General features: G+C 36.6%; 3 protein-coding genes, 3 non-coding genes and 1 pseudogene across 7 annotated transcripts; 2 read left to right on the top strand and 5 right to left on the bottom strand.

Annotated features, from left to right (window-relative positions):
• Positions 1–409: 409 nt before the first annotated feature.
• Positions 410–481, bottom strand: Trnae-cuc. Its single transcript has one exon. It is a non-coding gene; the product is annotated as a tRNA-Glu (tRNA).
• Positions 482–1620: 1139 nt separating this feature from the next.
• On the bottom strand, positions 1621–1747 carry Trnal-caa. The gene is made up of 2 exons: positions 1710–1747; positions 1621–1655 (listed from the first exon to the last, which is right to left on the bottom strand). It is a non-coding gene; the product is annotated as a tRNA-Leu (tRNA).
• Positions 1748–2069: 322 nt separating this feature from the next.
• Trnav-cac lies at positions 2070–2142 on the bottom strand. The gene has a single exon. It is a non-coding gene; the product is annotated as a tRNA-Val (tRNA).
• Positions 2143–2575: 433 nt separating this feature from the next.
• Positions 2576–6426, bottom strand: LOC117212058 (kinesin-like protein costa). Its single transcript, XM_033456520.1, has one exon. The coding sequence runs from the start codon at positions 6056–6058 to the stop codon at positions 3500–3502; it is 2559 nt and encodes an 852-aa protein (XP_033312411.1). The 5' UTR covers positions 6059–6426; the 3' UTR covers positions 2576–3499.
• A 771-nt stretch (positions 6427–7197) lies between these two features.
• On the top strand, positions 7198–12567 carry LOC117212060 (lipopolysaccharide-induced tumor necrosis factor-alpha factor homolog). Its single transcript, XM_033456524.1, has 4 exons — positions 7198–7472; positions 10236–10406; positions 10900–11173; positions 11667–12567. Exons 2-4 carry the CDS (start codon positions 10241–10243, stop codon positions 11767–11769), a joined length of 543 nt encoding a protein of 180 aa, XP_033312415.1. The 5' UTR covers positions 7198–7472; positions 10236–10240; the 3' UTR covers positions 11770–12567.
• On the top strand, positions 8523–9622 carry LOC117212061 (annotated as a pseudogene).
• Positions 12568–13224: 657 nt separating the features above from the next.
• On the bottom strand, positions 13225–17334 carry LOC117212059 (acetylcholine receptor subunit alpha-L1). 2 transcript variants are annotated; one of them, XM_033456522.1, is made up of 8 exons: positions 17086–17334; positions 16188–16418; positions 16026–16070; positions 15844–15953; positions 15578–15758; positions 14814–15507; positions 14078–14286; positions 13225–14007 (listed from the first exon to the last, which is right to left on the bottom strand). In XM_033456522.1, the coding sequence occupies exons 2-8, from the start codon at positions 16365–16367 to the stop codon at positions 13801–13803; spliced, it is 1626 nt and encodes a 541-aa protein (XP_033312413.1). In that variant the 5' UTR covers positions 16368–16418; positions 17086–17334; the 3' UTR covers positions 13225–13800. The 2 variants fall into 2 exon arrangements, with proteins under 2 accessions (XP_033312413.1, XP_033312412.1); XM_033456521.1 differs by having other exon boundaries at positions 14805–15507.
• Positions 17335–27196: the final 9862 nt, after the last annotated feature.

Genomic DNA, 27196 nt, shown 5'->3' on the forward strand with positions numbered 1-27196 from the left:
ACTCGATCGTGCTACACGTGTTGGGTCCCCACGTCACTTCCGCGAATATCGATAGAAGTGGCAGTAATTGCATACCGATAGACGGGCAAAGACACGTTTTACTACAACTTGGCACGGAGAATAGTGACAGTCTAAAGCAAAGTGATACGGAGCAACAATTTTATTGTGTATTACATGTTGTACAGTAGCTAATGCATGTCTGTTCCACTAACGTCAAATAAAAGTGCTTTCTTGACTATTCTAGGTCCTCTCGAAGTAAAAGGAACAGAATCGCATGAATAATATTATTCTATTGTTACCATTTTTATTGCCATCTATTTTTAATCGATAGCTTTAAATGCCTATAGAATGAACATAATGATAAAAATAATTTATTTGTTTAGTGTAATGTATAAAGTTAAAAAAAATTTTCCGGTACCGGGAATCGAACCCGAGCCTCCTGGGTGAGAGCCAGGTATCCTAGCCACTAGACCATACCGGATCTGACGATTTTAGCTTCTTTATCATTGAAATGCTTGAGTAACATATCAGGTATAGTTTCTAATGTTTATATAATATATTTTAGTAATACATGTTTTTATTGTGTAAAAGAATTTATTGATATTGATAAATTATTAACTTGCGAATTGTAAAATTAATTTTATACATATTTGATGAAATCAACATACAGTTAGTCTAATGAATCGAATCAGACATCTAAACAAACACACGTAGCGTGTTTGGTTGTTCTTTTCTGAACTTATTGTTTTAGATTTACACGAGGTGGGGGTTAGGAGAATGTTAATTTTGTAAAAACTTGTTTCCTTGGGATCTTTCTTGCATAGGCAACAGAAAGGTTAGAGGATGAATCAATATGTATACAGTCTGTTCGACCTTATTCTGTATTAGCGTTCCAACTCGCTTCTTCGCATTTTTACGTTTTCTAATTATAACGTATAGTACATGTATGAACTGTATAATATTTACAATTTTTTCATTACAATCATTCATATTTATGATTCTGCTACTGGCAGGTAATTTTAGTTTAGTAATAAATTAGTTCCGTAATTGGAGTACATTTGAGTGCGTTGATAGTGATACTGAAGCATTAGTTTTATGTGACTTGAATTTTGATCCAGTGTGTATGTATTTTCGTGCTGTTATGTGATATGCAAAACAAACAAGGTCACACCTCGGAAACGTAATATTGATTTTCTAACTATAAATGTAAAGAGTAACATAATTTATATAAATTTTATCTTTATAAATATCTTTCTCAGTGTTAGAAATTAATTGTATGTCATTGAATCGAATTTACAATTTAAAATATATTATCTGACAAGATCACAATAATGATGCAACATACACATACACGCGCGTTATTGCGAAATAAAATAATTATGAATTTAGGACAATTAATTATTTTGTTTCGCTGTAGCTTTTTACAATAATCTATGAACAATTAGCACATTATTTTCTCACTTTTATAGGATAAAAAAAGTTAGCATTTCGCATTGAGAATTGAACACGGGATTCTCGCGTTGCCTATAGCTGGAGTGCTTCAAAAGTATCTTTATAAAATGTTAAGATAGCTAAATTATGTTTTTAGCCTTAGAAATTTATCAAAAACTGCAAAAAATTTGTCAGGAGTGGGATTCGAACCCACGCCTCCAGATGGAGACCAGAAGGCACATTGAGATCAGATATTTGAAAACTGATAAGGTAACAACCTTGAGTCTGGCGCCTTAGACCGCTCGGCCATCCTGACACATGAAAGCGACGTCTTATACAATGTAAATATATATGTTTTTATACAATTACATCTGATTTTATACTTCGTCCTCTAACCTAATATATGTAAAAAAAAGGTAATTCTATTATATACTAGTAAATTTGAATTTATAGTGAAATATATTAATTATCTATATTGCCACTTATACTTTTAATATTTTTTAATGTATGTATGGAAAGTATTGATTTCTAAAATAAAAATCAAAATATTATAGAAAAGTAAAAAAGTAAATAAATATTTCATTATAATATAGTATTTTGTAAATGAAAATATCAATAAAAATAAAAAATCTGATACATGTTTCCGCCCGGGATCGAACCGGGGACCTTGTGCGTGTGAAGCACACGTGATAACCACTACACTACGGAAACTACAGTTTAGAACCTTTTTTTAAGAGCTTATACGGTTATAAACTAGTTATTTGAAAACCAAATTCGTTAATGTAATTTTTATCAAAATTGAGTCCACTGATATCTTTTCCAATACTGATTCCTTTAATATAATTTTTACCAATAAATTTATGGCATCTATTGCATAAAATAAAAAGATTAAGGTATTCACTGTAGTACGGTCTTCGAATAGTAAATGTAAAATAATGATGCTTTCGACCTACTTTAATTGTTAGTTTGCTTGGTCGATTTTATATTATGTTACGGATAGTTGTTATTCCGACACGGTGTGAATTCAAAGATTTTTTCTCAGACTATAAAATTTATTCATTTTTTTCTTCTGTTTATGCTTTAAAATGTTATATCCTCTGAATTCACATGTGCAACTTAATTGTAAAGTGAAGAACACATTTCGTTTTCAATAATCGATTATTTATTTACTGCGTTCATTTTGTGAAAGTGTAAGGGATATTAATCCTTTCGGTCCTTGTAATAACTTTCGTGTATTCATATGGAATTTTAGCGATTTTATGGTGAATTAGAAATAAGTTGTTCATTAATATTTTAGCGAGGGATCAGAGGGTTAAAGGTTAATGATGTATTTAACGTATTATTAATATATTTACAAAATTGCAATAAATAATATATCGGAGGTCAATGAGCATAAATCTTATACATAAATTATTCCATATCATGTCTATTTTTACACTATTAAGTGTGAAACACATTTATCGATATTATAATAAATTGAATTACTAACAGTGTTACATACAGTGATATACTGTAGAATGTTTATACTATATTTAATACGAGTATTGAAATGATTCGAGTATGTTAATAATTCGGACCTTATTTTCTTTAAAACATAAATACCGTTGTATTTATCATATTTATATCTGATACTTATTTACTTATTATACGTATTCTTGAGATCTGGGAAACATGCAAATATTATTTTGATTGAGGTTCAATATTCTTGATTTAATGAATATACTATAACTTGAATTTATTTTACGAGTATATAATAAATATTAATTGATAATTGAACGAGAGGATTAAAAAATATACAATAAAACTATACACACTGACTATCTTATATTGGGACTAAATTACTGATATTTTGCTTTCTGAAAATGATTATTTGTGATACAACACACAAATGCTTGAATATGTTTTCAAATGATAAAAAATGCACGTTTATAATGGATAAACTTTTGTATGTTCAATTAAGTTAATAACGTAATAGTTAAATACTGTACAAAAGATAAAAAAATATTGAGTAAATAATAAATGCTAATTGTGGAAAAACAGAGAAAGGACTATTTTTGTTAAAAAAAACTCATTTCTTTCTTTTATCGCAGTCGGTGGTTTTTTGTATTATCAATTTATTTCGCTGCCTAGTTACTTTGGTTGTCGGCCGACTATTCGGTGCAATTTGTTTTAACCCTTGTTGCGAGATTTTCGCTGGACTAGCTGTACGTGGAGGCGTTGGACCTTTTAAAAGAGCTTCGACATCAGCTAGCCGTTTTCTCAAAGTTCTATTTTCACGTTTGTATTTCGCAAGCTCAGAATCTTTATCCAATCTTTCATGACCGGAACTGCTAGTTTCTTCCGCAAAGTGCCTAAACATGAGGTGTAATTTTTCCTCATGTTCTCTTTGCATCAAAACTATTCTTCTCTCTGCTTCTAATTTAGTCTGTTTTAGGGCATTTGTTAATGTCTGTATCTGCCATTCTTGGGACTCTATATGACCTTCTAATTCAGCTGTCTGAACTTCGAGATTTTTAGAACTTTCCTTTAAATCGATTACTTTCAGAAAATACTTATAGAATAAGGTTCTCATTTCACCATCTGAAAGTTTCGCTAACCTCTCCATTAGCATTCTTTCCCCTTTCTCACGTTGTGATTGATTTTCATCGAATCCTTTCCGTCCACAAATCATCTCATTTTTGTGTTCGATCATAGCATCGATCGCCTCAATAGTTTCTCCACATTCTAATAATTTTCGTTCTTCTACAGTAGATAACGTTTTCTCTTTTTGAAACTTTTCATCTAGATCGCATTTCTCATCTACTAAACAATCTCGAGTACGTCGAAGGTTTCGAATTTCATGACGTAGAGCTTCTTTTTCATCTATGTCTGCCGTTCTCTCCAAATCCATGGATTTTTCTTTTAAAACATGATCAAGATGTGATATTCTCGCACTTACGTCTAACAAATTTTTTTTCTTATCAGAGTAATCGGTTTTTGATTTACTGTTATTTTTTTCATCCTCACTTTCCGATTGCATCTCTTTTAATTTGGAGGCAGTTAAGTTATATTTTTCCTCGAGATCACGTATTTTTTTCTGATCCTCTGCTAATTCCTCTTCTAATTGTTTCTTACGTTCTTCTTCTTTTTTTAGTTGTTTCTTCAATTTCTCCATTTGCTTTTTAGATGTATTTAAAGAACTCTCAAGTTCTAGTACTTTTTTAGCAGAATCACCTGCAATCTGCTTTATCATTTCAATATCCATTAATCTTTTCTCATAATGGATGGCCATGTTCTTATATAATTCAATTTCCTTTTTATGAGCAGATTTTTCTTCTGAGTCTTTATAGATACAAGCATTTTCCGCTTGAGCCAGTTGGCTTCTTGTATTATAATATTCTTCTTCTAATTTACTCCATTTGCGCTGAAATTTTTGTTTTGCGCTAGCGCGTGCATCCGAATTTTTTATCATATCTGCAATGAATTTTTCTTTAATTTTAATAGTCGTTTGTAGCTCTTCTATACGTTTATGGGCTCCATCTAAATCTGATTGAATCTTTTTCACTTGAGTTTGTTTTGCCTCATTATTTAATGTCAGAGTTTTTAATTCTTTTATGGGTTCGGGCACTTCTGTTGTTTTCAAAGCATCAATTAATAAATCCGGTGAATTGTCATTATGAATTGTAATATTTTCATTGATAAATGATTCAGGCTCACGATTGTCTAAGATTCTTATACTAGCGAATGCTGATGTTTTATTACCTAATATTTGATTTTGGTTAGATTTAAGGCTATCGTTAAAGGCTAACACTTCGTTACACATTTCAGAACCAGGAAGCATTGAATTCCTTCTGGAATTTGGATTTCTAAGTGGAACAGGTCTAGTTGCAGAGACATAATTATTATTAGTATTCATAGATCTTGTTATAGATGGAATGATTTCTATATTTGTTTCTCTGAACTCATCTCTTTTGGAATCAACTATTTTATCCGTTTCTATTTTAAGTTTATTCATACATTCGTCCAATTTTTCTAAAAAATCTGGATTCTCTGAACTAACATCACTGTGCTCTTCTTCTTCTTCCTCTTCTTCATCGTCATCATCATTAGTTTCAGACAGTTCACTCTCTGAACTGGATGAACAATTTAAGTCAATCTTTCTTTCCATTTGATGTACGGATTCATCTGTCTTTTCATCAGTTTCAGTTACTTCTTCTATTCTTTCCAATGATCTTCTTGCATTTTCTGTATAGCCTTGTAAACTACCTGTATCATCACTAGCAATACATTCTTCATACTCTTGTTTCATACAGAGCCATTGTTCAATCTGATCTTGTTCTGTATGAGGTAAAATATTACTTGTCATGAGCTTAGTAAATAGGCCCTCTGCATTTGAAACTAGTTTAGACCATTGAGCTGCTGCAAATTCTAATCTAAATATATCAGCACTAGAACTGCGCTCTCCTGATGTAGCAGAGGTAATTGTATCATGCATTTCATCTCCTGTTTGTTCACTTTCTTCTTCTGTAATATGCTGTTGCTCATGATTATTGTGCGGATAAGATGGCACATTAGTCATATATGGTGCATAACACTGATGATTGTCCAACACCGCTTGATGATGGATCCAAGGTGTATAATGCATCATTTTGGAAATTTTATATTATACAATATAACATAATAAATACAGCTTTATTCTCTCACATGAATAAATGTTTTATAATTTAGTATTACCACCCCATTCTGTTCTAAAATATTTTCACTCCTTTATCATTTGAAACATTCAAGTTTCAAATCTACTTCCATCGTTTCTAACCTATTTGAAACTTTTCATGTTCCAAAATTATGTTTAAGATTTTCACTATTACTGTTACATTTTTTTATATTCTAAGTAGTGTATAGAATTCAGTTGAATATATTCAAATACTCATAGAATATTTTACAAAGTCCCGTATTGAATAATTAACAGAAATGTCTAGCAGAAACTGGTGCCAACTTATAATTAATACTCAAGGAAACATATTTGAGATATTATGTACATATACATATTATTATTATATTGGTTTTGAAGTCTGTTATATATATTGTATTATGATATGGAATATGTAAAGTGTAAATTATATAAAAATAATTACAATACGAAAAATATATGAGATGTTATAAAAATTGCTTTATGAAATGGTTTGTGGAGTGAATCCTTAAAAGTTACTTTTACAACTATATAATAAATGTAAGAAAGCTTGTTATAAATTTTTAAATTATAAATGATTTATATAAATATTAGTGCCGTTAAACACGTAAAATTGATATAAATCTTTTTGAATCACTGTTGATTGGTAGCCCTGACACTAGAATTCAATTCATTTGACTTGAAATGCTTAAATATTACTATGATAATTAAATTTGTATTTTTACTTACAAAAATAATAATGTGTACGTTGAGACATGACTTCTACTCCATGCACTACAGATCTTTGTACTTGTTGATGATCATATTGCACTTTAAAAATCATATTATATTCATCCCACATCAAACGCGGTAAAAGTTCGCACTGCACTACGTATCAAGAAAAATCAAACGACTTTTTAATATTGCCTAATATTTTATGGCACATATATAAAAATCTTTTTGACTCATGAAATTAGCAAACACTTCATAAAAATAATGAAATTTTTGTAGAATAGTCATATTTTAGTAAAAGCTATTTATGCACAGAATTAATTTAAATTTCTCGCGCCATTTTCTCCAGTTTCGTTACTGGAATAATACGAGTACGTTGATTGGTCGCTAGGAAAAGTTGCGACAGTCTTGTCAGTCGTATCAGTGTAGTATATACTGTGACAGTTTTCAGTAAATTCTATGTGTTTCTCTACGCTTCTCTTATAAATACGCATAAAAGGAATTCAGTGTAATGTTCCAAGATAACTAAATATCAAATAGTATGGTACATATGGTTCTTTTAGTGTGCAAGCAATCCATTAATACTTCGAACTGTTCAACTATAACCTCTCCATAAGCGGAGACGTCTCAGCGACTTTGAAATCGTAAGATTTTAATTTCGGTAAGAATATTGTTTTACTATTGTTTATTTTCTTTGAAAATTATTTTTGTTGTAAGCATATTTCCATACAACTGTAATTAGAATGTATTGTAACGTTGATTGCAGTAGCCTTGTCATAATTGTGGAAAGAGTACATCGATGCGTCAAATTTTTACGCCATGTGTGTATTAAACTGGCAAATTAATTTATCGCTTAAGTTACTTTATATGTATAATGAGATGCTCAGATAACCAAGTCGCACGTGTTTTTACATAGTGAAAAATTAATTTTCTCAAACACGTTATATATTTTTCCACATCCTGAAAAGTTGTTAACTAGCAACTTCGATGAATTTAGGATATATAACGAGAACTGTATGAAATAAATAAATATTGGTATCATCACTGTTGATTTTGTAATATATGTTACGTCTCTGTGCTTTCCCGAAAAGGATTACGTGTAACAACGGAAATTTATACTGCGTCATGTTTAAATTTTTTTATGATAATTATTATGTATTTAAATCTGTAAAAAAGTTGTAACTACATATTTAACTTTACGATAACTTATACTTCATAACAGTTTTAATGTATGTAGTTGCTTGTATGTATTGAGTTGATATTAACGCTAGGTTTACGGGCGTTCGTATATACGTATCTCTACGAGCACCCGTCAAATTGACGGGTAAACGAAAATACGCATTTTTCTTTAAAAAATCGATTTATTGAAATTTATTGAAAGGAACAATATTAGGCTTCACGATTAAATAAATTATTAATAAATAAAAAGTCTTTTTTTTTAAACTATCACTAAAAAAATAACAATAACATTAACACTAGGTTACGGGACCCGCCAATTTGATGAATTTCGAACTTCGAAATGAAATATCTCAAAAACCATAGCATTAATTTTAACCATTTTGCATCGTAAATTAATCATTTTATCTAAAGAATTTATGCACAAAATTATTTTTCCTAGGATTTCTAATTTTTGAAATCTGTATGTAGTATATCTATTTCTACGAAACCCGTCAAATTGACAGGCTAACTGATTTCATAAACAAACCATTTTTCAAACACAGTGTGCAAAAGTTTCAGTTATTGTAGACATTTCCCATTATTGTCTCCGCTTATTGTAAGTATTTACAAGAGGATAATTGAATGTGGGCACAGTATTTTCTTTTTTTTGACCAATCCCCCTTTTCCAGCAATCACGAGTAAATCCAGGAGGTATAATAAGATATTGAATAAAATTGTCAACATCAATGAAGATTGTTCTGAGGATACCTCCGTAGAAGATCAATATGAATTAAGCCAAAGCGAAGCTGACAGTGAAAGTTCTAAATACACTGAAAGTGGAGAGACAGAAGGATCTTTGGGTAGTGAAGAGGAAAACTTCTTGAAAGTGTGTCGTAACAAGAAAAAGATGCGTATTTTTTCTAGTTCTGATTCTGAGAATGAAAGGACAAGCATTCCAAGCACATCTCAAAATGTAATAGGTAAAACTGAAATTGCAATTGACGGGACACAGTGGATAAAACTGAAAGCAGGCTGATCCAGGGGTAGGACGCCCGTTTGTATGATATTCAAGGATATCGTAGGGCCTACTGGCTATGCTAAGAGAAATATTATGTCAGGTGTATAACTAGTGCTTTCGAATTGATAATTGACAGACACATAATGGGACACATAAAAGATTGCACTGAAACAGAGGCGCATCAAGTTTTGAAAAAAGACGGACAATCACAGTTGCTAAGTTACGTAGTTTTCTAGGAATTCTATATGCCCGGGGCGCATATGAAGCGAGATCATTGAAAGCCTCCAAAAGATTACAAACAGATAAATTTGCGCTGATATCCGAAGTATGGAACAGATTTATAAGTAATAGCCAGGCTTGTTACAAACTATATAAAAATATCTCAATAGCTCGATGCAGGTTTACGCAATATATGCCGAATAAGCCTCATAAATTTAGCATTAAGTTTTAGTTTGGAGTTGACGTCCAAACAAAATATTTTGATTGGTTTCTCTTATATGGAGAAGGATGAAACTCGATGCTCAAGGGAGAAAAGGACAAGATGACTTTGTTTACCTCAAATTTATATAAATCAGAAAACTGCACGCTTACTGTGTATAAAAGTAAACCTAACGTAAAAGTCCTCCTTCTAAGCACCAAACATACAGGTATACAAGTGGAAGACAATTATAAACGTGTTCCAGAAAACATTGCTTTTTATAATAAAACAAAGTTTAAAAAATAATTTTGTGTATAAATTCTTTAGATGAAATGATTAATTTACGATGCAAAATGGTTAAAATTGGTGCTATGGTTTTTGAGATATTTCATTTCGAAGTTCGAAATCCGTCAAATTGACGGGTCCCGTAAACCTAGTGTTAAATGGGATCATTCGAGCTACAATTGAAAAGCAAGGCCACTTAATATGTATTTGGCGGAACAAAGAACATGAATACATACCGGGCCCTGAATTTCTTAGGCACGGCTCGATAAACGAGCGTACTTCGCACTGTCTCTATTACTTAACATCCGTCTAACTTTCTATTCGCACTTTCGCGAATAAATAACTATATTTCGCGCCCATTTGTTCATGTTCATTTGTCTTCATCAACCGCAATTACACCTGCAATCTTTGACTTTATCTAATTTGTGTTGCAGATTGGGATTAGATTTATTTGGTTTACTATCGAGTTATATATACATATCCGGTATAAGTCCTTTTCTTGTTTAAATATTCGATACTTATAGTATATTTAAATGTTGTTTTAGAAAAAATGGACAAAAAAATTGGGTTCGCCAGTGGAAGTACTCAACCCTCGGCTGCTCCACCGTCAGCACCCCCGTCTTATGAGGAAGCTGTTGAAAATGTACCTCCTATATCTCTTCAACCAAACATTCCACCATATCCAGTAGGACCATCATCTATGCCAATTCCAACTCGTACGTGTCATTTTATTGCTTTTTAACGCGTTGACTACCACGTTATATGTATGTTTATCAATGGTCGGTGTTTATTTTCTCAGCGGAGACTTACACCGCTAACCGGTTGAGTTCACTGGAGATGTTTAGAATGTTACGATAAGATAAATGTCATCTATCTAAAAGGTTTCGAACAGCGTAAACGAACACATAAAATTGTTAAATAAAAAATTCTAAAGTAGTAATAAAGTAAAAGTATGCTATTCAATGATAATAATTTTTGTTACAAGATAGTATTTTACAAAACTAGTACATTGAAACTTTGAAATATTTCAACCTATTAGGTCGTAACATATGGTTGTAAATATATAAAAGTATGACAAATTTATGTTACGATTCGATATTGTGATTTCTAAGGCATAATGTATAAACGTAACCACGTAATAATCAATATATCAGTAGTAATGCATAGAAACGTTTGATGACACATTGTACGAATTGATTGAAATTTCAGATAATCTGCCGCCGAATCAGACAACGATGCCATATCCACCAAATTATTCAGGATCCAGCAAACCTCTGCCGCAATCGCAGACACCGTACAATGCAAATCCGAATACAGTTCCTCCGCCAGAGTTCCGAGTTGTCTATCAGTCAGTGATTTTTTCCCTGTCTCCAAATCCAACAAAAATGACTTGCCCAACGTGTCATGCCAGTATTAAAACCACTACGATGACTGATCATCAACGATGCGCCCATTTCTGTTGTATCGCGCTTTGCATATTTGGGTGAGTGTACACATCTACATTTATTTCTAATATTTGCTTCGTTGCTTACGCAATTGAAATTAATGCTTGCGTTGCCTTACTTTTAATTTATTTCTCAATTAACATTCTACTTGTGTTATGTCACGATAGTTTCTATAAAAATGCAATTTCTTTAGAAAATATGTCTTATCACTAATACTTGCGATCATTTTCTAAATCTAAATGTCACCAAGAATATACTATATGTAAGTATATGTTGCTGCTTTTTGTTCCGCGATTGCTCAAGATTCACAGATATCGTTTTATAGGTATAACATGCAGGTTTCTGATTGAATTCAGATTAAATTTTCAAGTGCAAGGGACTTTCGTCTATACATTGGCATGAAGGTTTTGCATCAGCTTTTAAGGATTAGCTTTTGTTCATTTATGGAATACGCTGGTTTCGTGTTGGTGTATGTGTTTGTCTGTTAGATCCTAGTAAATCAATTCTCACCGATATCCTTTCAAATTTCAGATGTTGCCTTTGCTCGTGTCTGCCATACTGTATGAGTAGCTTCATGAGCGTTCACCACTTTTGTCCGAAATGTAAAAGTTATATTGGTACATGGAAGGGTTGAGCAGATCGCGATACACGTATACTTATATATCGTTACACGGTCTTCTATGTAATCGGATACAGTGTAACATTATGAGGAGTAGACGATATTCCCTGCTTGTCGCGAATTACGTTAAGAGAAAGAGCTATTCGACGAGATTGTCATAGGTCATATCACAAGATAACTATATATGTGACGCTTATTCTTTCAAGATAAGATATGAATGCATTCTATTATGTGTGATAGACTCGACAATTGTAGATTCCATGTTGATTTATATATGAGGCAATGTGATTGAGCGTGTGCGTGTGGAATTTACAGATAGTGTGCGATAATATTATAAAGATATTTTCGAGCGTTGAACCTGCGAGCAGTATTGTTCTCACTTGCATTTGTCATATTCCATATAGTCTTAGAGACTTTTTTAGAAATGTTGAGTGAGAGAGGGAGAGAGAGAGACAGGAATAAATAGATAGATAGATAGAAAGAGAGAGAGAGAGAGAGAGAGAGAGAGAGAGAGAGAGAGGGGGAGAGAGAGAGAGAGAGAAATGCATCTGGAATGCAGAAGAGGTAATGTCTCCCCTGTTTATGCTAAAGATCTTATTTCTTTCAATGTGTTTCACTTTAGCGAATAAGAGAGAAGGGAACGATTAGTTGAGAATTGAGAGTGAGTAAAGGCAGATCGTCCCACTTCCTGTATGCAACAATTTTCGCGTATTTTTATTCTTGTATTTTATTGGTGCTTCCGGAACTTTAAGTGAAATGAATTCCTGAATATTATATAGATATATAAACTATCATATATATTTTTATGCAGATTGCAAAAGGATTTGCACGAAAAGTATCAGAATTACATTAGCGACGAAAATAATAACAAGAGAATTTTGGTTCGTCTGTTTCTGTTTTCAGTTTTGTTTTTTGTACAAATATTTTATATCGAATATTAGATATTCACTTCTAGAAAAAGACTTTTGCGTAAAGGGAAATTCTAAATAAAATTGATGATTTCCTGAATATCTTCGAACATTCATTGATATTCCAGAGAGACTATACTGGATACAATATTCCAAGTTATTGCGATTCACGTACTGTTTGATGTTCCACGTGTTTAAGATTATCACTCAAGCGTTTCTATGATTTCATTTATGAGCACTACTGTTTTGTTCTTTTTATATACCATATCTATGTCCTCTGACTTAACTATGACGATATTATATCGCAAATAACGTCAACGTTATTGATTTGGTTTTACGTGCTATTTTCACGGCCAATTTTTTAGCCTTTTAATATACACATTTAATATATACATATATTTTAATGTATGACATTTTAATTGTACGTGTTTAACATAATAAATTATACTTTAGTTTTCAAGTGGTATATGTTATATAGGAAAATGTAAATGTAACCAAATGTGACTGTAAGTATATAGAATATGACAGAGTACAGTCACGCAGTTATAAGTAAATAATAAAATGCTTTATAATTATCGTTTATTTAATTTTTATAGGCATACAAGATATCGAACAAGTTAGAGTATATATTTCATTTTTAATGAAAAAGGTTGATTTATATTTTAGTAGTTGAAAAAATTTACTACATAACAATTTTCTTCATTGCTCTTCGGGAAGATATCGATTCGAGCAGAAAATGTTTCTCCCTATACACAGATTTTGATGGACAATTAATATTCCGTTTTCACCGTTCTACGTAATCGACGTTACAAAATTCCTACAAATAATATTGCAGTATCGTTTTAACGGTACGGTTAACACGTTTATTGTTATTCAAGAGCACTTATTCGTTATGTGCACGTATTATACTATCAAGTACAACTTAAACATACTTTTAGACATTTGCAATGCTATTGAAAATTTGTATATTTTATGATAAAAACGATGAGGAAGCTGGTTGTTGATTCGTTCGAATAAGAAAAATTCAGAAATAAAATGTTTGATTGGTGCGGTATTGTACTATAACGAATTCCTATGAGAAATACGTGAAATCAACACCTCAGCTTCCTTAAGTGTCTGTCTATTTCTCCTAAAAGTTTTATACGAGAGTTTCTAACAAATCACCCTGAGGAAGAAATTGTTGTTGAGCCACAGAAGAATACTCCATGTCGATTGGTTTGGTGTTGTCACGAAGTGCTGGGGCCTCGCAAAGAATGATGAACGTGCCAACGATCGAAGCTATTGTGAAGATCCACAGAAAAAGTCTATCAAGAACCATTGCTACGAAACCCCAATCCTGATCTTCCTGTGGAACAAAAAAGAAGATTGTATATTTCAGAACCATCTCTTTCTTCATCTAACATATACAAACGTACCGCATTAAACTCGTCTTGCCGTTGTATGTGATGTTGAATGAACATAACATTGTGTAAAGCTTTCTCAAGTTCGAAAGGATACTTCTTCCTAGGAGTTACGTCGCTCAGAGACTCATCCAATCCGGACATAACTGTAGGAAGTCCATTATACCCACCGATACCACCAAGAAATCTGTTATGCGCAGACGTTGTATGCAATCCATTACATCCTGAAAAAAATTATCCTCCTACACTTGCTATTTTCGTTTCTTTTATTTGATTAAGGACCAAACAATAAAATAATACCGAAAAGGTATGTAAATGCAACGTTATTGAAAGGTATAAATAAAATAAAATACAGTATAAATAAAATATTATTTTAACAGGCCACAAATAATTTAACCGAATAATGGACATACCATAAAAATTCATTGCACAAATCAAAAGTATAAAAAGAAGATATTCTTAATTTTGGTTTGGTGGTTTGCAAGCATTTATGGAGAGGCTGAGAATCTCCGCTATAGATACTTCAATTTCTTCAAATTTCGTAAAATGATAGGACCTAGATGAAGGAAGAAATGGTAACGAAAAAGTATAAACAAATTCTTGTGACTGTTGTTCGTAACCACAATATTAAAAAAACAGAATTGAACGATATACAAAAACGATTAAACAAGAAAAGAATGGAAATGGAATGACGAGTTGATATACGTTGGTCCTTAATGACTTAATAGAACAGAAAATTTACGGTATCTACCGCCGATCCGTTGGTGCCGAGCGGAATCCGGTGAAGAGACTATTGAAGAGGATTGCACGGCAGCCGCTACCGCAGCGTTGAATTTGCTTTTCTTACCGGATTTTCCTCTGCCGTGTATTTTATGTGCGGCAAGATCGTTGAGAAGATCATCTGGTACTCTCATTAAAAGGAGTTTCGGTAATCTTCTTATGAAAATCTTCCTCACCCATGGCGCCATTTTATGAGTGCTCGGTTTACGATAGTGAACGTTTAGTATAATGATCGTTATAACTACCGAAAGACCGACTAGAATCATCGTGAAAAGTAAGTATTTGCCTAACAACGGTAGTGCTAGCGACGTGGATGGTATGATTTCTGATATCAAGAGGAAAAACATTGTCTGCGATAGGAGAATGTTAATGCAGAGGGCGATTTTCTCGCCAGAGTCGGCGGGCAGGTAAAATGCGAGCACCGATAAGTAAGAGATGCTCACGCAGGGCACGATTAGATTCACCGTATAGAAGAGCGTTTTTCGACGTAGAGTGATGTTAAAGAAAATGTCAGGATAGGGTTCGTCGCAGCAGGGATAATACTTCTTGTGTCGTTCCGCTGGTACTCCCAATATGTCCCATTCGACGCTGGGGTAATACTCGCGAAGATCGATGCCAACTTCGACTTTGTCTCCCATGTTTTGATTAATGTGTTTCAAGTCGATCTGAACGTAATATCGAGAAACCAGAAAAATTATTTAGTTACAACTATCAGCCTTTAGCGTAGAAATTTACCTGGATACCATCATAGGTCCATGAACCGAATTTCATGAAGCAAGTTTGCTGATCGAATGGAAAGTATCGGACGTCTATCTCGCAGGAGGATTTGAAAATTGCTGGAGGTGTCCAAAGGACTTTCCCAGTGTAATGAAGAATAGCTTTTGTCATTGTAGTCACGCCGTATTCTCCGTCCGCACTGAAAGTGATCATTATTTTAATTTTATCTCAGCGAGGCTCGGTAATGCGAAAAGCTCGAGATAAGGTTGCTTCATCTTACATACTTGTTGTAAAGTACAATGTCCGGAAGCCATATGTGCTCGCTAGGTACATAGAGTTCAGTGACACCTCCGTATTCTGCTGGATCCCACTGGAATTTGTGGTCTTGCCATTCCTGGGCAAAGTTCGTCTTTATTAAGCAACGTACATACTTGGCAAATAGTTGTTTAAACTATTCAAGACTTACGTGTTCGAGCCAAACGTTCGTCGTGAGAATTTGATCCTTCAAATTCTGTAAATTTTTAATGTTATTGCGTTACTTAAAAATTGTATTTGATAAATGTTCGTTGGTGTTCAAAAACCACGTTTCTTTTTTACATGAAATCGATTGTATGAAAGGATCACGTACGAGATCTATGAGTTGGGACAGACGGAGTCCTAGTTTAACGACTACGGTGTCATTGTTATTAGAAACGGGGCGAATCAGTCGATTGTAATTCGACAGCAAATCGTCGTACAGCCTCTTTGCATCGGGATTGCTGCAGCATATCCTTGCAGAGAGGATCAAGATGATTGCCTGCAGTATCATTTCGAGTGAATGTTTCTTGGCTAGTTTCGGTACTCGAGTCCAATTGGCATCCTGTTTGTTATATAAAAGTTACAAACAATTATAATCCGGGAATTAATCGTATAACAAATACTCGTCGCTGACTTAAACTCAATGATCTATCTGCAGATTATATATGTGTAGCTCGATTATATATGTAAAATACATGTATATATGCATAGCTGCTTCGCGAAATTATAAACCTGTTGCGCTAATTGCTGTTTGTTTGTATTATTTTTCTATGAAAATTAGCTGCAGTTAATAAATTAGGTGTTTTAATATTTGATACGTTACTTCGGGTCAACGTTCTAATAATAGGGACAGTCACACTTTGCAATATTTACAATCGCGTTGTCAGTGTAAGTCTCATTTTGAAATAATCACGCGTTTCAGTCGCGTAAGTTCTTAATTGGCTATAAATTGACACCATAAATTTACTTCCAGTTTCTCAGAATAATCGGACGTGAAACAGGCTTAAGACAAAGTGTCTCTTGAAATTAATTTAAACCACAAAGTAACATAAATAGTTTCGCAAAGATACGTTAAATTTACAGCAAATAATTCACATTATCTTGTCCGTTAATCGAGTACAAAAAATTAGAAACAAAGAAGCCTATAAAAGTGTATCTATCGATCTATAAAAATCGATGCTTCTCCATCTACCAATGTTTACGAGAAAGTTGAACGAAAAATTACGTACTTGCGATTGCCGTTTGTTTCAGCTTCCTCGAGCGCTCTTCTTAAAAGATTTTCTCTCGTGTTTCACGATTTTCATAATCTAGCGCGGTTTCTTCGAATTATTGGGCGAGTGCGATGACCGGCAATCAGGAATGCGACGAGGAGCCGATCGGTCTCGCATTACTGACGCGTCCCGTTTCATTCGCGAAAAACCGGACGAGCGCAGAACAGAAATGACATTCTGTACGGCCAATGGACCACTGGATGATGTTACGTGCATCTCAGATTTTCTGGGATCAATACACCATTGCGCATGCACCAGTGTGGCAGAGGGTGCTTGCGCGTTTTCACCGACGCCTGACGCGCAAGTTCTGTTCGTTGCACTCGACAGTAGAAAAAGAGGCGCACGTCCGCCGGTTCTGCACGATCTCTCCGCCTCCTCGATGCTCCTACGCCCTTTCGAATCGCTCCTTCTTCGTTCTCTGCTTCGAAATTTTTCTACCTTTTTTACGCCCGTTTCCACCTATCGACGTTCACCGGGTCAATCGGTAAATAATCGCAGCGCGAAATCAATGTTATCAATCTTCGAAACGAATTCGATTTTTCGAACACGAGGAAAGCGGTTTGATCGCTGGAAATACGTAAATTGTTCCGACTATATTATCAAAGCGGTATTTTAGCCTCTGGAAGTCTGTTAGTGAATCGAACGACAGAATAGAATTGACCCGGTATCCACCTCTTGTCAACGAGCCAAAGAAAAATTCTTTCCCGGTTTGCCAATTTACCTAATTTAGTTTACAAAGGTAGACGAACGATGGAAAAGAATTTGGGTCTAGGTTAAGATGATGCTTGGAAGGTTTTTAATTTTTATTCGTTGGTTTTCTTATAAAAAAATGGATTTTATCGGTATCTATTTACTATAGCGACCAATGTTCCATTAAAGTTTTAATTTTTTAAATTTAATTCTATGAACATTTTTTTACCGCCGGCTCTTCTTTCAATGCTCGTGCATATAATGATAAATGAGATTATTATTCCGGGTTTCGTTGTTGCGAAGCACTAGCAAGCGTGCTAGGGGACCACTTTCGAGTGGCAGAGACGAGGTAACTGCCCTCGTCTCCTCATACGGATGCACGCGTATGCTAATGCATTTTATAGAGTTCGTCCTTAAGTATTTTTTTAATATTGATAAGACAGTAAGATATCGGACGCTTAAAGATCAAATATTTACATCGCTGTGCTGACGTAAAATTCGCGACTGTTACTTTTTAAACAGACCACGTTTAACAGAAACTGGATGATAAAATTGTGCATGCTTTTAAGAATGATAATAAACATTCTGCTCGTAACGAGAATCAATTTTGCTCTGTGAGAGAGAGCAGGTATCCTGAATTGCAGCGTAAAACGCGTCAGCAGATACGTACGCTGGTGTTACATCGAAATCCTTTTATTTTTCAGTCGGCTGCGCGTTTACATTTCGTCGTGAGGCTCGCGCACGGCAAGTAGTGGAAATGCTCGTATGTTTACGAGAATTCGTTAGGGCAGGGGCCGCTTTCATCGGCCGATACCATTTTTCTTGGTAGACAGAAATGAACCATTATACGTTCGTACATTAGAGCATCTTATCTTTACACGCGAGCCGTTTTCTTGCGCTTACTGCGCTTATATCTCCCGGTAGGTTCATCCCCGATGCGCTCGCACCAACTCGATGATAAACGTGACTGTTTTTCCGGGATCCTTCGTCATGAAGCACCGGCTGGAAGGCAGAACGAACGGTGCTACTTTTCAGCATGGAAAGAGGATAGCTTCCTCGTAGAAGTTGTATGTAGACGCGTGCACGTGTGCGGCCACGTACAGTCGTGTAGCTGCACGATCGTATCGTGTAAGCTCACAGAAACACGCGTGGCATGTTGCACGTGTATCGGAGGCACGTCGTCTGGATGTGTTGAGGAATATGTTCTGTACCGAGGTGCATTGAAATGCGTTGCAGATCCCTTCGCATCTCTCTTTCTTGCTCTTTCTACTCGTTTTCCACCCTTACTTAGCTACTTGAAGTGTTAATGCCAAGATCCTGTAACAGTAAACCAAGGGAAATTTATGACGTTGTATTTTTGGTCGGCGATAGAACTCTGCGGCTAGAAGGTAAAAGAAAGGAAACGGGGACGATTTAAAAGCGCCGACCGTTCGAAATGTTCTGCGTACGTATTCGGTCGTATGCCACCGAACGTACACCTGACCAGGCAGAATGCATTTCAGATTTTTTGGAGGCAAGTTATTTCGCGCGGTTTCGACGTCTGTGCACGATAGCCAATGATCCGGAATTTATTTTGGCTGGCTGTAAGAACCGAAGGGTAGCTCGCGTTAGAAGAAACTCGCCGAGATGGAAGCTCCTCAGCCTGGGATGGAGGACTAATAATTATTCGCCGGTGGGAAAAAAGTCTGCTCTCGCGCCATGACACGTTTCTCGTGAAACATGCATTTGGTTAAAAGCATCGGTATGGATGTGTACGTACACGCGCCCAAACATAGGATCTTATCCGAAGGCGTTCCGAAGTATTTTACGCTATATGCTTCGCGCTTTCTTACAACTGTTTTAGAGTGGAATAAGAATGTCTAAGAGATGTTGTTTCTTGAGTAAGATACAATCCCTTTTCTTCTTCTTTTTCTTCTTCTTCCTCTTTCTAGGAAATATCATGGAATAATGCAGTATATAATTCATACAATCTTCTTTTTCCGTAGTTTGCTTTTTATTATGTTTCTCAGTTTTATTAATGAACCATTCCTGTGTTCATTTAATAATACGGTTCGGTTTATATTAATATCAATTACCCTTAATATGCAACGTATTTTTTCTACTTGCTGTTCTTTCGTCGTCCTCCACTCTAGCTTTTACTGCTCGTATTCTTGCTACCTTTCGTTGATCACGTACGGGTACAGGTAGAAGTAACAATTCGTTGAGTTCCCCTTTTGTTCGTTATTCGTATCGAATGTTGTAAAATGTAAGAGGGTGTTTGAAATTTCTGCGAGTTACGCGAAGTAGATTATACCGGAGAAACGAAAGAGGATTAAAGAGACTTCCTCCTTATTCAAGAGGTTTAGAGAGAGGGAGGCGGAAAGGTGGGAAGAAGCGCGAGAACAAGGATATCATAGCGATGAAGTAAAAGGGGATGCAATGCACACAATTTGAACATAGTTCAGAGAGAAGGGATCGAAAGGCAGGTAGCTAGTGTATGGGCGAGTCTCGAAATTGGTTGGTTCTTGGAACATACCAGTAATTAATGTGGTGTCACGCATCAAGCAACCTTCTATCCTTTACCCTGTTACATGTTCCCTCGCTTTCCTACTACGGGAAAATTCTCAGGGCCGCGAGATAAGCTGAAATCCCATTATAGTTCGTTGTTAGATTCTCCTGTCGCACTGTGAACAGTTGGTCGTTGCTTTCTCTCTCTCTCTTTCTCACTTCCTCTCTTCTTCCTTCTCTTTACCACCACCTTCCTTCGCTTCCCTCCCTTTGCCACGTCCCTAAACCTAGGATAATGGTCAAGGCGTGTTGAAGTTTAAATGAGTGTTTGCGCGCGCTCTGTAAATTATGGTGACCCCTTTCGGAACACCCGGTATACATATAGCAACACCATTCAGAAGCTACACTCTCGTCGTTACGCCTCATGCTCGGCTGATCATTCTATATTCCCGTAGTCCGCGTTAGTGTTGTGATAACACTTTTAATTCTTAGCTGCCCCCGTGAACTTAGTTTGAACCAGTTATTCCTTTATCTCGCTCTCTCACTCTCTCTCTTTCTCTCACACACACACTGTCTATCTATATGTATCTCTATCTCTTTCTGTAGGAATTGTTAGCCGCATTGCTCAAGAAACGACATTTGTTCTTGTAATTTGCCGGCTTGCGCCGAAGCCAGGGGTTTCTGGCATCGTTGCAATCCGCGTTGTTCGTTCACCGGCAGGAATTCTCTTTGGAATTCCTTTCAGAGATTGTTACGGACGAGTGCGCGTATCGCTGCACACAGAACACGGGTTTCAAAGGTTAATAACAGCCGCGCATTCGTTAACTATTAAAATACATATTATTTAGTCGTTTTAATTTACGTTATCCATAGAAGATTATCTACTTTAATTTCATCGGTGATTTTCAGGTCGCTCTACATAAAGCGGTCTCGTAGGATTCCCTCTCGATAATTAACGCTTGACCTGTTAGTACATAAATCGCGAAAGTATAACGAACGTGTATATCGTCTCGACCCCGTGCATCGTCGTATACGAGAATAAAGATTAAATGACTCAGTGCGAAATTACTCATCTATCGCGCGACACGTATCTCGTTCTTCTTGTGATTTGCAGCAGATAAATATTGCCAGTGACCGAAGAATGATTCGCGGCCGGGGAGATAGAAACTGACATAAATTTCCATGAACCTTTAGCTTGGTATTATTCCCATCGCTGTACACGGTGCAGCTATGTCGCAGAACTTTCTGAAGAACCGCGTATTTTTTCGAGTTTCGTATCTCGAGCGACCATTGTACGATTCGTACCGGTGTCAAACCGAGTCGTTGTTGTTGCTATTTTCCAAGATGTTCCTATATAACTTGCACTAGTCGGTACTTTATTGTACATAATACGTACTACGCCAGTTACAACTTCACGAGCACGGCTCGGCCCCCCTCGCCTTTTACCGCATTGTTTGGGACCGATGCGACACGATGCGTCTTCGCGTCACCGAATACGGTGCAATGTTGGAGCAATAGACAAGTAGCAGAGTAATGGTATCATAGTTGATCGGGAAGAGTTCTTCCTTCAAATTTCGAGGGTTTTCGTTTCAAACGCCGACTCGTGCAGAACGAGAAAAATGAATGTGCCAGACGGGGAACCAACTCGGTTCACCTTCTGTCTTTTCTCTCTCATAGCCTACCTTCAGCCGGTAGTCGTCGACTTTTCCCCTTCTTGTCCATTCGAGTTCCCGCGAGAATATCTCGGTCCGTCTGTCACATCGTTCGCTGGAATTCTGATCTTCCAGTAACGTTGAAACAAGATGTTGAGTCTCACGAGGCCTGGCGGTCGGTAGAAGACAAAGCGAAGACTGGGAGTAGAGAAAAAAACTTGCAGCCCCAGGAAACATTATTATAGAGGGAGACAAGAAGCAGGGGAGATTCGTAGCCGCGTTGGGAATAATGTGGTGCAACTACGTGGAATGAGGTAGTGGGGCGCACGACCAGCTGCTTTGTAAATCCGACTACTGCGTTGGAATGTATATCATGGAATAACAAATTTATTCTTTGCCTGGAATAATTCTTCCATTTCTTTCGCGATATCTTCTTTCAACGTTATCGTATTGCGCGAGTAATTGTATACGTGGATAAAGCAGGCGAGAGATCGTTATTTACACGGTGCATCTAATTTGAGGGTTATCGATCGTCCTTTGCCGATATAGCTAAACCGAATAGCGAACGATCGTGGAGCCATAAACCAGGACGAATTTGAATCTCGAAAAAACTTACGGACTAGCCACTCTACTGAAGTAAACGTTTATCCTCGGTTAATTTCCATTACTTTTTTCTCTCCTTAGATCTCTTCGATATTTCCCTGGTTTTGTGAATTATTTCAGCATTCGTTTCATTTTTCTAACAAAATTTATTCGTTCGATTTCGATTTCGACTTGTAGCCATTTATGTTAGATTTTAATTTCTGCTTTCTACTTTCTTCGCTTCCAAACAATTATTCTGCATCATACATTATACATCTCATCTGACAGCGTAACGTTTTCATCGAATAAGGTAATTAAATAACGTATAATCTGTAAAATTTAGTTGCGAAATTTCGTTCGTTTTACATAGCATCTGAAACATAAAATAGTCTCTTTCGACCAATTCATCGCCTCACAATTTTAATTGACAAAGTGGTCTCACGGTGTTATATCATTTCGGTAGTATTTGGATATTCGCGATAACATTATATAATAACATATAAACTGAAATGCGTGAGTTATGGAGTAATGCTGGACGAACAATCGACGAATAGAAATTTCTGCTAAGCTGCTATTTTCCAATGACAGCGTCTACCTTTTAATTAATTCTAATAGGGATTATTCGTTATTGTGGTGGAATTAATGTACGAGCTCCGACCATACGCGATTTCCTGGCGTTTGGATTTGTTATAAACTTATATGTTACAAATTAAACGGGGGAGTGTAGGGCGTATTCGTGTGCTCGTTAGTGGTTGCAAATACGTCTGCCTGATGCTGCCAGGCAAATTCGAAAACAGTCACGGTTCTATTATCTGGCAGTGGTGTACAAGAGCCGCAACAACCGCAATGAGGAATCAATATTCAAAAGGAATTTATTTGTGTAAGTGGGCCACGACGGTATACGGCTTGCAATATTATACATTAGCGTCACATTGTGCCGTTCTTTAATCCACAAGTTTCGCCTAAATTTAGTAACACTGTTATCGTAACTTGCCATCGCGCCACTTCCAACTGTACGTTTGTTAATTATATCGCGTACCGCTAATGAAATACGCAGTAATAAGTATCGTATCTAAGAAAAATTATTTAGAAGATCAGTTTAACTTATGAATTACACCAGGTTGTGCATATATTATTATTATTATTATTATTATTACTATTATTATTATTATTATTATTATTATTATTACTATTATTATTATTATTATTATTATTATTATTATTATTATTATATGACAAAACTAAATTATGTACTGCATTGTTACTAATCTATTCATATGTATTAGTTTGTCCGAAAAGTGTCCTTCTTTCGCAAACGTGTTTATTACAACAGTGCACCTTTACATAAACGTAAAAACCAGGTCTGTGAACTGTCGCGGTGCTTATCTCAACATAACAAAATGGATCGTACGTAATTTGACAAAATAATATAAAAGAAAAATCGTTGTGCGTCTATTATTTCCTCATAAAACGAAAGAAACTTTTCGGACAACCTAATATATGTATGTGCACTGAATGATACGCCAAGAGATAGTTTCTTGCAGTCTTATACAATTGTCCAGAGGTGGTTAAGTGACTATACTTTCGGATAAGGATATCGAATGCGTGAGCAAATCCTAGGATGTCGATATTCGAAGGCAGGTTATCTGTCTTTTGGATTGAGAACACCTTTGGGAAATACGTCCAGTAGCTGGCACGTGGCGTGTAGTAGTGGGTTGTTTCAATTTTCGCAAGGCATTAGGAGGTTACGGTGCGCCTTAATGTTCTGTACTCTTTTAAAAACGCATCGGCATTAGTGGGATATACGGGCTTTTTCACAAGCGAAATTTCACAAGATACTCGTACCGGTGGAAAAAGAAAAAGGAGAAGGGAAATATGTATATTCGGTTCTCGGTTGCTGCAATTGAAATTGTGAAGTGGAATCGATCTATTCTAAAGAGACTCTTGAAGTCCGTAAATTCACGGCAGAACTAAAGAAGATCCGTAACCATCCAAAAAGAAAAAGAAGACGGGAATCAAATGCATATTTTCTCTTCGTTGAAAGAAACAAAAACTCTCGTCTACGGTTGTCTTTCCCCGGGAAATCAAAAGAATATTTTACGATTCTTATTCCTATTTCCATTCGGAAAGTAATAAACGCGGCACTTACTTCCATTTTTATAATATCTATCGAAAACAATAATCGCGTATCCTGTCATGAAATCGTCAATTGGTGGTAATGGGGTCATAGAGTGAAATTGCTCTGTTCTAGGGGGATTCCTAGGATGCGTAAATTGACGACATAACTAGAGGAGATCGTTTAGATTATCCTCTGACACCTTCAAATATAACGAATCAATTTATGGACCGTAGACGCACATGCCAGTCGGTCACCGATCGGCTATCCGACGCATGAATTATTGATATCGCCATGTGCATTGGTAATGCTCGTTTCGTCGAGCCTGTATGAGCGTTACGCTCGCGTGCACGTACTCGCGAATGCCTATTGGATACGCGAACAGTTTCGAATTCCGTCGAATTTTCGTTACTACAGCCTAGTCAGCCTCGAATAGGGCGTGTTCGCGTTGTCCAAAGGCAATGCAGAACGCGGCAACCCTCGAGGAATTCCGGCGTCTGCGCCCCGAAACAAGAACTTCACGCATACCCGTTTATTTTGGAGAATCCCTGTAGATCGGAGGTTCCCGGAAATACCTTACACATACCCCATCAGACCAGCGTACAACGGACTACCGCATATCTGAGGTTGTCTCGCGTACCTAGCTGCATTTACGTGTACGCGCTTGTCACATATTTTCCTCGATTTGACCCGTTTCGCTCCTATTAACGGTAGCCTCTGCGATCCACGATTACGCGAATATTTCGCTGGAAAATTTGAAACGTATCGAGAACCGATCGCCGCCTGCCTGCTCGCATTTATGCTTCCCTTATATCACGGCGAAACTCTCGTTAACTATTTCTCCACCCTCTCGCTATTTACTTTTAGCTATTATATCCATCGTGCAACGCAATTACGGGATCGTTCAGTTTCGATGGATTTGGTGTCGGACTTAAATGACTCTTGCCCCTTCCGAAACTCACCGCTGTATATAATATACAATGTATATTATGACCACGGGGAATCGAACGGGTCAAGCAAAAGCAGTGGAAAGCCGCCGTTTTATTCTCGGGGCGGGTGAAACGCGTGGAAGAGATCTCGAGTCCTCGCGTAAACAGATCTCAGTCAATATCCAGCCACTTGACGCGTTCTCGTCGCTTGCTCAACAAGTTACAACGGTACATTTCGATTTGTATCGTTTCATTTCGGTCTTAGCTCACCACCGACGCGGCATTAATGCACTTTCCTTTTGCGCTCTTAATAATTCAATAAAACGTTTCGTTTTCTATCTTCTCGTTTCTTTTTTCCTTTGTTGCGCGGTACAAAATCTCGTGCTTCTGGCAGCGGTTAATCCGCGCAAATTGCCGCTGCGTATCGTTTCATTACTCTACCTCGCGTGTACAACAAAGCCCCGTAGATTTCATATTATTCCAAGCTGTGATATCACGATGCACTTTTCCCAGCTTTCGATAAAGGGGCTTAAAATCGAAAGAATTACACCCGAACGAAATCGTAACGTTATCCCTTAATTCGACGTTAACGCGACTATCGAAATCTGTCAGTTTTCATCTATCGCGTCTACGGTGGATGCTTAGAAATTTTATTTATCAGCGTCGCCTTTCACGGACGATTACGCGTTCTGCTACGATCATCGATAACGATATCCATTCATACGGCTGACCCATTAACGTCTTTGCCCTTTAGCGGCGGAGATCTCGGAAAATCCTCTCGCCGCTTCACGAAACGTAACAATTTTGAGCTCGTCAACGGCGAAGGACTCGAGGATGGAAGGGCGCAGAGACGCGAGAAACGAGCAAAAATACGGCGAAGAAAGGAAGACAGAGACTGCGGAGGCTATGTCCGATATGTCCGCATCGGATAAGGCTTCGTTTCTATTGTACAATTTTAACAGGAATAAAGGGAGGGATAGCTCACGAGAGAGAAAAAGAGGAACAGAGAAACGAAGGGAAATAATGGGGAAAAGGAGGGAAAAGAGAACGACGAGAGTAACGTAAAGCATTCTCTCTTTTTTCCTAACTACCCCGAGCTCCTTTGCTGCTTCTGCACTCCGTTCAGCACCCTCTGACGAGTCGACCTCGCACCGTCAGTGTCAGTATCGACTGGGATACCTCGTGGAGAGAACAGCAACGAGGAAGGACAGAGGGTAGGCGAGATGCTGAACACATACAAGTGGAGCGAAAAGCACGGGGCAGATAGGGAAGGGAGTGGAGAGGGAGAGAGAGAGGGAGAGAGAGAGAGAGAGAGAGAGAAAGAGACAGGGCCGTTCGTCGATGCTCGGCGAGGGTCGTGCACAGTGCCGTGCATCGGACGTATCTATTTCGAGAAAATTCTCGGCAGAGATCCTTCTCTATCCGATCCTTCAGGATCCTAAAATTTATACAGATTAAATAGGATACAATCGATGTTTATGGTGTTTGCATCTTCTTCTTTCACACCACTGGCTATTTATATAAGAGTAACGATAACAATAATGTTTCTCATCGCTACGAGAGAGAGAGAGGGAGAGAGAAATAGAGCTTAAGGGAAGCTATCTAGAATCGAG

The sequence above is a fragment of the Bombus bifarius genome, unplaced genomic scaffold (assembly GCF_011952205.1).
Source record: "Bombus bifarius isolate JDL3187 unplaced genomic scaffold, Bbif_JDL3187 scf7180000008274, whole genome shotgun sequence".
NCBI classification, from domain to species: domain Eukaryota; kingdom Metazoa; phylum Arthropoda; class Insecta; order Hymenoptera; family Apidae; genus Bombus; species Bombus bifarius.